The sequence below is a fragment of the Gymnodraco acuticeps genome, unplaced genomic scaffold (assembly GCF_902827175.1).
Source record: "Gymnodraco acuticeps unplaced genomic scaffold, fGymAcu1.1, whole genome shotgun sequence".
Lineage (NCBI taxonomy): Eukaryota > Metazoa > Chordata > Actinopteri > Perciformes > Bathydraconidae > Gymnodraco > Gymnodraco acuticeps.
This window is the reverse complement of record NW_022990919.1, coordinates 214790-226695: the sequence shown is the minus strand read 5'-3', so window position 1 is coordinate 226695 and position 11906 is coordinate 214790. Positions and strand designations below refer to the sequence as shown.

The following is an 11906-nucleotide window of genomic DNA, read 5'->3' as shown; positions in this document are numbered from 1 at the left end:
TTTACAACGGAGGTCTATGGGAGTGTCGTAACTCTTATCTCTCTAGGGCTCTGGTGTAATCTATAGTAATTCCACACTGGCAAAATACAAAATGGACGCCGCTTTGTTGTTGTAGCGTTATCGTTCCTTGAGAAACTAAAACAATGGCAACATCATGTTGGTGAACGTATAAATAGATTAATTGTATTTCGTGACTATAACACGGCAGTATATAAATAAAGCTGTATTGTATATCAACCCATATATATATATATATATATATATATATATATATATATACTGTTATTCCACACACGTCAAATGGATGCTGTTTTGTAGTTCTACAGACATTGACTATTAGCAGATTATAAATAAAGCTGTATTGTATATCAGTCTATATATATATATATATATATATATATATATATATACTATAGCGTGTGTGAAATAACAGTATACATATATATATATATACTATAGCGTGTATGAAATAACTGTATATATATATGTATATGGTTATTTCACACACGCTATAGTATATATATATATATATATATATATATATATATATGAAATAACAGTATACACACATACATATATATATATATATACTGTTATTTCACACACGCTAAATGGAGGAATTATTTCTGATTTGAGTTACATTTTTGAAAGAATAATCCAGTGAAGTAATCAAAGTAATTGTTTTTTCCACATTTGTTTTCACAGTGATGAAGACAAGTATTAAATGGCTTCTGGATCACAGCCATCAACATCTGCCTCATCCGAGCTACGACGTGCATCAGATCAGCATACAGTTGCCCCAGAGCCATCAACATCCAAGCTACGCCGCCGGACGTCTGCACCAGTACTAACTCAGCCTCCCTCTGCATCTTCTGATTCAGTGGACAGACTGTCAGGAGGAAAGTGAAACGGGCTGGTGTGTGGAAGACTAAGGTTGTTACCGTTCCTGACGCTGTGGTGGACTACAACAGAAGCATGGGCTGCGTGGATGTGTCCGATGCTTTGATTGGGTACTACAGTGTTCACCACAAAACCATGAAATGGTACAAGACCTTTTTTTTTACCATTTTCTGGACATTGCAGTGGTGAACAGCTTCCTTCTCTACAAGGAGCTGCACAAGATGAGGGGTGACCCCGGCAGGACGAAGCCACACACCCAGAAGTCCTTCAGGGAGCAGCTTGCTGCAGACATGAGGGGTGAAGTCCCTGCAGCAGCACCACCACCACTCCCCCCCCCCCCCCCCCCCCCCCCCCATCATCACTCGTATGCATTCCCAAGTATTATGGGGAAGATGCCACCGCGCTCAGGAGGTGCTCTGATGCTGGCAACACAACGGTGAAGACCTATCTACTGCACTAAGTGCCTGGTGCCTCAATTCAAAAACACTAAACACATTCAGGTTGTGTACATTTTTTCTTTTTTGCCAGTATTTACAAAAAAAAATGCTTGTGGTGTTATTTCGGTTTTAGTGTCGTTTTTTAGTGTTATTTTTGAAATAAATCTGCTCGAGACAAGTGTATCCTATGTTTCCTAATTGTAATTGTGTAAGTAAACCTTCCTAGAAGTGTTAGTCGGGTGATACACATGTAAGGGCTGTGGCAAAGTCCACACACAGACACACACACCATTTACATACAAAACATTTTTAATTTAAATATATATATATATTTTTTAAAAACACTTGTATTTGGATGGAATGATTACCTGTAGTGATAATAAAATTATTTTTACAGTATGGTACCTGAAAAAGGTCAAATGGTACTGATGGTATCCAAATGTGCCCAAAGGTCAGTCAGCCTGGACTACTTTTAGCTAAACCTCTCTAAAAAGGTAACCTTGCTTTGAGAAAATAAATTATTCATATAAACCTTTTAGAAGTTAAGTTATAGTCATTTGTTTTGGGCATAGCATTTTCGAGCCTGAAACCTTAAAAACAGGCTCAGGGCTTAAGAGGTTAAGGTAAATGCTATGCACTTGCTTCATGGGCCGGATGTATTCAGAATATCATCTGAAGATCTAGGGAGGATTCAGGTATTTTTGTTGTTGACAGGCAGGCCGTTTTGGCTTTATGCCTCACTGAGAAACGATTAACATGAATGAACTGGGCCCCGCATCCAACGTTGTATCCAGATCTCTCTATACATTCAAGGGCTCATACCCCTTCAGTTGAATCAGCAGGTGGTAAGCAAGACACAAACTCTGCTAAGGTCTTAAGGAGTTGCATCAGTTATGTTTATCAGCTACAGTATGTTAGAGATTTAACGTTAAAGGGAACGTGAGTGCACGCAAACACAGTGGCTTCAAACTGGTTGACGGGTGAACTGAGAACAAAGTACATTGCAGCTGTCCGATGCTAGTGTTGGCTCTTGTAATGGAGATGGACGTTCCCTGTTTGTGCAGCGGTAATCGTCGCAGCTGTGCAGCTAGCTAGCACTTCCACCACAACAGCTGTTAATGCTTAATATTTGGGTCTACTATGGGTCAGAATTACTTTCCTTAAAGGGGACCTATCATGCAAAATGCACTTTTGTACGTCTTTTATACATGAATATGTGTCCCCGGTGTGTCAGGGAACTCACCAAGTGTCAGAAAAAACAACCCTCTCTCTTTTCCTCCATACCCAAATCTCTAAAAACGGGGCTGCAACGGATCTGATACAGACTGATCCAGATTTGAAAGTTCTCTGACGTCAGGAACGAGGAGCTCCGCCTATATGGCCAACTCTCCACCTATCAGGGGAATGTGGGGTTGGGCCACGGCCGGCCATTGCCGCTCGAAAGCGCTGGAGACGCTGTAGTACATATGCCAGGCCTGTAAGTGGCGCTGTCGTCTGCCACAAAAGCAGCGAAGAAGACTTCCCGCGCATGGTTGCCATGGTTGCCATGGTTGCCCTTCTGTTTATTCTCCGCTGTGGCTCTTTTTCTCCCTCCCCGAGGCAAGCGTTTGCTCCTGCTGCTGTAATTCAATGCAATCCCTCCCCGTCGAGGCAAGCACTGTAATTCTCTCCGGTAGTCCACCAGCAGATGACAAACACCCACCTCTCCGCCTCTTCCAAGGGACGATGGGACCGTGCGGCAGAGTTTCAGTTAGATTTTTTTTCTGCGGTCAACATGTCCGTTAAAGTTTAAATCTTCCGGACAAAATTAGAAAAGTGCCTGTCAAAGGTCTTCTTTGTTATTTATTGAGCTTTAAAACAAATGAATAATGACTCTATATAATCATATAAGAATAAAACACGGAGGACGGAGATCTCTTTTTCTCCCCCTCTTCTGACAGCCCAGCAGCTGATCTCAAAGCACGCTCCCCTCTCCTGCAGGGGGGCGTGGTCAGCTGCAGCTCACAGAATCCCCCTGCAAAAACAGGGCTGGAAAGAGCAAATAGAGCGAAATGAGGCATGGCTAAAATGCAGGATCTGTTTGGTATTTTGAAAAAAAAACTATATTTATATAGGTATGCCCTACAATATATTGTTCAAATATAGCATGATAGGTCCACTTTAATTTTCACTCCATAACCACAAAAAGAGATCAAACGTCCAGAGGTTTGTGTTTCTGTTAAAATCACGAACCTGAAGCCAGCTGAATTTTTTCACCACTTTTTAATGAAATATCTTAAACACAAGTGAAATATTTTAAAATCATGCAAAATGAGTGACCTATCCCTTTTAATCTCCATTAACATCCATCTGTTCAGGTCCGTACACATATCAGAGTAGCAGTCTCCCCTTTCAGCGTTGTAACCTGATTTCACATTCTCTTTTAAAATTGACTTCTTTAGTTACTATTTGATATCAGAACCATCACATTTTTACATCTCTCATCGTACCGCAGCCGAATGCTTCTTTGTTGCCAGGGGTTCAGTCCATCAATGGAAATGTGATAATTCCTCCAGTCAACGGATGATCATTTACACAATTGCCTTATGTTGGCAGAATTTGAATATGGACGTTATTTAGTCGTCAGATAACATCCATCCCTCTGAAAATGAGTTGAGTCTTTAAATCTCCAGTCTTTGTGAGGTAACACAACAAATAAAAACACAGTAGACGTCAGAGTCCTGAGAGTTCTGGTCTTCACTAAAATGGTTTGAAGTTCAGAAAGCTTGGCTGAGTTTGTCGAGCTGTCTGGAGCACAGCGCAACACTTCTGCTTCCCGTTCAGTTAGGGTCAAACAGCAGGCCCAGTTCCGCTTGGCAGTGAGAAATAGACTCTTCTACTTCAGGAGCCACTGATTCACTGAGGAAGAGAGGAGAAGGAGGATAATTAGCACTCAGAGGATAAGCAGTGTGGAATAAAACACACAACAAAGGGGCGCCTCAGGTTTCAGAAGTTGTGAGACAAAGAAAGAAAGAGAATGTGTGCGTGAGAAAGGATAATGAGAGACAAAGGTATGCAGAAAAGGGACTAAAACTATGCAAATTCAAAACTTTTTTACTAAATCCAAGCAGGTTATCAGGGTGGAAAAGTAAGAAAAGTATGTCAAACTATGTCAGCGAGTACAATGCATTTTACTGTTGACAACCACTATATTCCCAAACAAATTACGCAGTCACCTTAAGGGGCTTTTACAAGCTTCAAGATTCAAAGGTTTTATTGTCATAAGCAGCGTCTATAAGCAGTTGACATAAGACAAAGTCTATTTGCCAGCCTATAAAGCACTATTGTGAACCTGGAAATGTTGAGCACCCCACATTTAGATTTTAGAAATGTAAATTTCTAAAATCTACCAGAAATGAGGTACTGTCCAATTCTAACTTGCATATTAGCAAATTGCGTAATTAGCATAAATTGCTTTAATTAGCATTTTTACACAGATTAGTTGAATACTCAATTCTGATTAGTCCATTTGGACATTTCAGAGGTTGTGAATACTCGTTAACACACCATTGCTGATCATAACATGACTGTTGCAAACGAAAATCAAGGGACTATGTGCAGTCATATCAATCCGCAGAAAGAAGTCCGGTCGATTTAACATCAGCAAAACATTGTTTTCATTTATCTACAAACACTACGCTGTGGTTCCAGCGTACCCCATTTTTTTTCCAGCAGAAGCGATATGAAAATGTTTCAGTCAATACAATAATTTGTTATCAATATTGTGAGTCAAGTTGTTGGTTTATCTGTGTTTAATATGTGGCCGTGTAATAAGCAGGATAATTTTTTACAGGAATTGGCAATATTTCAACAACAGCTTGGTCGATTTGGACGATATTGGGGTGGTTTTGTGGATTATTGGGGATGCTGGATCAATTTTGACCAAGTCATAGTTCAAAATAGCTGTGTAAACTTCAATTTTGAAGATACTTATTTGCTTCATATATTTCACCTGAATTTCAGAATCAAGAGAGCTCAATAAAGAAAGAAACTAGAAAATGCATTTCCTGCTGAAAATGCATGTGAATGCTGTAAACTGTGTACATTTGTTGCTGAATTTAGCTGAAAATACAGAAAAAGCTGAATATGTTATTAGTTGAATGGTCTCTGTATCTGCTTTTAGCTACAGAAACCAAGTAAGTGTGTTGCTGAACTTAGCGGAGAAATGCAGAAAAGTGAAATGATTTTAATCAAAATTGTTACAGCTCAAATCGGGTGGCAGTATACGCCGTGAAGTTGTTTGCGGCCTGCCAGTAAACCCAAAGCAGAAGAAGAAGAAGTGACGTCAGCGGCTTCATTTGCCTAATCCTCCGTCAGGGACATATTCCGGGAACTAAAGAGTTCTGATGAACTAAGTGCTGGGAACTGAGTACGGCAAAATACTTGGTGTGAAAGCGCCTATTTACAGTGGGCCGTAATGGAGACATGTTGAAGGTTTTTGTCACTTCATGCCCTCAAGAGGCATTTTGTTTAATTTTTTTGCTTAATTTATTAAAAATGTTCAACGTAAGAGAGGTTTTCCTACAATTCAAGCATAGAATTATGTCCCAGGAGCAGCCTGTCCTCCTACAAAAAACGACCATATAGGCCGATTGTTCATGCCCTTATTACGACCCAGAGACATGTTTTAAAGTTTATAGTTTGGCCATTAAAATGCTTTTTGATTCGATTTCTGTCGAGAAGTGTATATTGTACTCTTAGAATCCACGTCCAGTCGATGTGTAGGATCTATAGTTTGATAGATAATACGAAGATGATTTGAGGTCTCGCCAGGATAACGTGTATGCAGCTTCCATGTAAAGTTAGCGTGGGTGAAAACAGTTGTTCCGGTCTCGAAGTTCTCATAATAAAACCGGATATATTCCCCTCACTGTCAAATGATTACACAGTGATATCTGCATTAATCATCCACTAAAAAACATCAGTTTATCCTTGGTAATTACACAATATTGATTGGTTTAAATTGTGTATAATGCTTTTGTGTTTTTAACCTTCGATTCAGAGAAACAAATAGTTTTTTAGGAGTTTAGACACTACATTTTCCGAAGACACTACACTACCCAGAATCCCCAGCTATCGTTTGGGACTACAACATCCGCCTTGCTTTACAAACCCCGTGATTAGTCATCAAGCCCTGTGATTGGATGTTGGAGTGGCAGTGCGATAAGGTTACGCTGAGCGTCAAACAGCTCTTTGAAATGGAACCACGGCAGACTTTCCAAAACTGGACTTGGACGGGTCCAGCCCCCGGGTCCAGCCCCCCCAGAACTACACATGCTGGCTATTGTGTGTTTCGCAACATGTTCTATGGCACGTCTCTTTATAAGACGTTTTCGTATTTCCCACAATTAGAAGTTGCCAGTATTCAACTGTGTACACTGAGGTTTAGGGGATACGAAACACAGTGGTGTTATCAAATTTAAAACATATAATTAATAAATGGGTGAATTAATATGCCCACATGACACCTAAAGTCAGAAGAGCTTTATTTAACAGCTGGTCTTATGTCTGTGACCCCTCCTGTTGTTCATTGATAAGCCTGAAACATGCACTTGTCAAGGTTCAGAGGCACATTTTGCAAATATGGCAGTAGCCATCGATCATCTTAAGATAAGATACTTTATTGATCCCAAGTTGGGAAATGTTTTTGTTACAGCAGCATACTAGTTGGTTCTACTCCACTACAATTCAGAGGTTAACCTGGTATTTTTACTCCACTACATTTATTTTAGTTACTTTGCAGATTCTGATTAATGATGTGAAATATAAACAACCCTTAAATCAGACTTTAGTTACACCTGAGTCAAATTCAGGGAAGGTGATTGTCAAGTGCCAAAATAAACTATGCAATATATTGGACGTGAAGTACTTTGTCAGACTTCATATTTATCTGTGGATAACAACAACGTTTTTTTCTTGTTCAAAAGAAGACCTTAACTTAAAGTATTCTTTAATGTTTAAATAAAGCCTTATTAGTTGGTCTGTTTTGCACATCCTCCTGTTAATATCTTTGGACGTCCTGCACTAAACTGTTTTGTTGTAGAGATCACTACAGTATCTTCTTGACATTTTCTATTCTATATTTCTATCATGCCTTCTACTTTCTCCCAATGTTGTATGTAGGCTACTCTTAATATTTAAACGTTTTAATCAAATAAAACGTATTCAACAACAAAATTCAATAACGTGCTTTAACCACTAGGTGGTGCGGGTTAAAAAAACAGTGGTGTAGTTAATAAAACATAATAATATCAAACATAATACTATTAACTTTAGTGTGAAATTAAAACAGAACGGTAAAGGAAAATACAGTTTCAGTCTCTCAATTTGAAGCTTATGCATTGTACCATGAACCTGTATAGACCTGTAACAGTCAACTGCATGAGGAGTTGGAAAGGTAGTAAATAATATCTTTAAAAACTACAAAAAATCCCTTTCTATCAGCTGTGCACCGTTATGGTGTAAATATGGCCTATCTACCAATTGGATGAAATATAAAAGTCAGCCGAATTAGTGTTGATACTGCAAGGAGACGTATTGTGTGAAAAGAAATGGAAGATGTTGTTTCATTGCCAATACAATTGTTTGGCTCTATGAAACCTGATATACTTATATGATTCTGTTTTCTTCAAGGTTGTGTCTTCCTGGTCGAATGTACTTATTGTAAGTCGCTTTGGACAAAAGCGTCAGCTAAATGCAATGTAATGTAAATGTAATGTAATATATTTATGATCCACGTCACGTATTCAGTTTTGGCGGCATTTCTTACAGTTTGTCAAAAGGTCTTCTGATCAAGGCTCTATGAATAAATATCTACGGCAGATATGTAATATTTAATGCAGCCAAACCGTGTATTACAATGTCGTTATGTGATGACTTCCAAAGAGAAAAGCAAGAACACTCGGAATAAATTATTACTTATTTAAAAAAAATGTTTTTCCGATTTCATATCATATTCATAACACCATATCCCGACTAAAAAACAATCGATGTTTTAGCCTATCAAAACCTCTGAAAAAACAAAGGTGTCACTCAGAATTCAAAGAGAAAAAGCTATGGGAAAAACACAAAAGCATTGTACACAATTTAAACTAATACATGTCGTATAATTAACAAGGATAAACTGATGTTTTTTAGTGGATGAGTACTGCAGATATCACTGTTAAATCATTTGATCATTGGTTTTATTATGAAAACGTCAAGACCGGAAATACTGTTTTCAACCCGTAACTTTACATGGAGGCTGCCGCATACCTCAAATCATCTTCGTAATATCTATCAAACTATAGATCCTACATATCGACTGGACGTGGATTCTAAAAGTACAAAATACACTTCTCGCTAGAAATCTAATCAAAAAGCGTTTTAATGGCCAAACTATCCTACAATTTAGGATTTTATAGAGAGGATTATTTGTGAATAAATGACCATCTGTAACGTTTGCATTCAACGGGAGCACTAGAGGGCGAACACTTTAAAACGTAATTATAGGACGTATTAAGCGCTTGAACAAATGGCATATTTGGTCGTAATAAGGGCCTGAACAATCGGCCCATTTGGTCGTATGAGTTGGAGGACTTGTTGCAGGGTTTGGGAATTATGGCAGTTTAAAAAGAAAAATGTAAGGCGAATTTCAAGCTCTCCTCCACTCTAGCTTTGACATCACGCACTCTAAGCCTTAACGAGCTGCGCAATACACACAATGTTACAATCTGAAGAAGGCAAGCCAAGGCAAGTTTATCTATATAGCACCTTTCAACACAAGGCAATTCAAAGTGCTTTACAAAAATGAAAGACATTAAGAGCATTAAAAAACATATTATAAAATGATATCTAGAAACACTCATTTAAAAGCAATAATATAAAATGACATTTAAAAACACTCATTTAAATGCAAAGATAAAAAGCAAAGATAATAAAAGTTACAGTGCAGTCTAAGATATGAATATATCAATTAAAAGCAGTGGCAAAAAGATAAGTCTTTTGCCTGGACTTAAAAGTAGTAAGAGTTGCAGCGGACCTGCAGGTTTCTGGGAGTTTGTTCCAGAGATTTGGAGCATAATAACTTTTAGAAATTGCATGTGCGTAACCCTCCTGTCCACAAGAGGCACTGTGTAGGGAAGCAGGTAGAAGTTCCTCACAGGCTATAAATAGAGGCATGGATGAAGACTTCCTCCTCTTTGTCCTCAAACACCCACACCAGGATTGAGTGTTTGGTAGCTGTTCGCCATGTGTCTTTTGATTTACCAATGTAAGTAGAATCCTCTTTGTAATTGTTTGCACTTGAGTAACCTCAATGGTATTGAACACATTTGTTGTTCAATGTAGTAATGAATATAATTTAGTTCCAATTTGATATAATTGCGGCAGACATATTTGTTAACTTTAATGTGCAAGTAATATAAGTATTATTTTAAAGTGCAAATGCTGTAATCAGCTTGTTTCACCTTTTCTACTAGAACCATTGGCAACAGCTACCATCCCACCAACTGAATATCCTGATAAATAAAACAAAGAAGTTTAAACTCCTGTTTGCTGGTGGTTTGTGGCTCCAGTCTGAACATTCATCTCCAAAAAATGGTCCTTCGAGCCGGATACTGAGTCACACTCCACACAGTGACCAAATGACAGATTCCGGGACTGATGACATGCAGACAATGGATGAACCCAACAATGGAGGTCAGCCCATTTCTACTGAGAACATAGATGGATCCGAAGGTGTCGCAGACTTAACTCAGCTCTACTTACAAGAGGGCCCTCTCAAACATCACCTAGGCCAGGCATCCTCAAACTACGGACTCCGGTCCGGATCCGGACCGAACCACCACTGTCTCCGGACTCTGAGCAAATTATACTTTTCATATGTATTATCTCTCTGTATTATATGTGAGACATCGCCACAACGCATTCGCAACGAGTCAAAATTATCCGCTATGTCCACTGCAAACAGCGCTCTGCATGTCTGACTGTTCCACTGTGTTCCACCTGTGTGTGTCAACGCTTTGGTCCAATCACATTCAGCATCCAGTCAGTGTTTTTTCCCCCCAAACAATCTGCGAATCAGAGGCACAGTAGGGCGGGTCTTCGCGGAATGCGGGTGGGGAAAATGTGTGTGTCTCTTTCAACCTGTCTAAGTCAGAGCGAGAATTAAAAAAAAAAAAATCAGAGCGAGAGTTAACAGCTCATCTAGTTCCATCTGTACTGTAGCTAGTAGCCTAGTTTCACCTACCGGGGTGGCAACTGCCACCCTAAAAATAGGCCTTGCCACACCAGCTGCCACCCCAGTTGGCAGCTTTGTTTTGAAAGAAAAGTTGTGGCTCATCGGACATTTATGAGAGAAAGTCTCTAATGTCCGAGTGCAAGTGAATGCAGCACAAGATGCACGTCATGTAACCCCTCCCCCGGTCGTGGCGCGAGCGTGGACATACGATTTGCGGCGATTTCATTTTGAACTGGACGGCGCAAAACGAGAAGCATTCGGACCCAAGCACTGAAGGAATGAGGTATTTGCGGTCTACACTGACAGAGAAGAGACTGTCAGTTTGACTGCACTCAGCATTGAATCAAAACGCACTAAAGCTGTTGATCTTAATACGTTTGTGAGGAGTTTTGCTGAACAAGATGGTAATCGCCGCATTCAGCTGTAATAGACATGTCAACTTGATGCTCTGCTCACGGATGAGCATACACAACTATTAAGATGATGACCTTACGTGTGTAAATATATTTTTTTCTTTGAGGGGGTCTGCCCCCAAAAAACTGTTTTAAGTCCTGAGAAAGTCAAATCAGACGGTGTGTAAAACTACACTGCCCAGCCAAAAAAAAGTAACCACTTTGATTGAACTAGGCCAGTAGGTAAGGGCTTTCCACTGGATAATAACTGAAGTATAAAAGAATGCATGACTGAAGTGATGGAGACCATGTTGAAGGCAAACAAAAAGAGGAAATAACAGGTCAAATCAAGCAAACCCCCCTCTCAGATTGCACAGCAACCAGAAGAACATAAATACTGGCTGGTGATTTGATTCATCAGCTTTGTGATGGAATAAAAAATGCACAGTGCATTTCCTTAGCTGTGGGTGAGTCCACTGACACCACTGACAATGCTCAGTTGCTGGTGTTTGTGAGTTTTTATGATGAGGCAAAGGGGGAGTTTGTTGAAGATGTGTTGAGCCTGACGAACCTCAGTGGACACACAAGGGGGAATACATTTATAAAGCAATAATGGGAATGCTGAATGAAAGAGGGTGCAGCTGCCTTTATTCATAACTGTGCAGCTCTTACACTGCGACTCTGAGGGGTCAAGCACAGACACAATAACAATGAAAACTGCTGCATACAGATTATTTTTGTTTTTGCAACCTCGTGTTAAGAATCTTGTTGCAATTGTTTAAAAGTTTGAATGACCGTAATAAACGGACCTTTGTCTTATTGAAACATTTATTTTGGACCTTTAAGATTTGTATTTGAGTACCCCTGACCTAGGCCATCCACACCTGCTCATCAAAAAGAGCCTAGCCTTTCACCTGA

General features: G+C 39.5%; 1 protein-coding gene across 2 annotated transcripts in view; it reads right to left on the bottom strand.

Moving 5' to 3' along the window:
• Positions 1-3580: 3580 nt before the first annotated feature.
• Positions 3581-11906, bottom strand: part of LOC117558024 (carbonic anhydrase-related protein 10-like) — a 209244-nt gene continuing 200918 nt past the window's right edge. For both annotated transcript variants that reach the window (XM_034233983.1, XM_034233984.1), the window contains one exon: positions 3581-4235. In XM_034233983.1, coding sequence (XP_034089874.1) covers positions 4213-4235 — 23 coding nt within the window. In that variant the 3' untranslated portion in view covers positions 3581-4212. The remainder of the gene's footprint in view (positions 4236-11906) is intronic.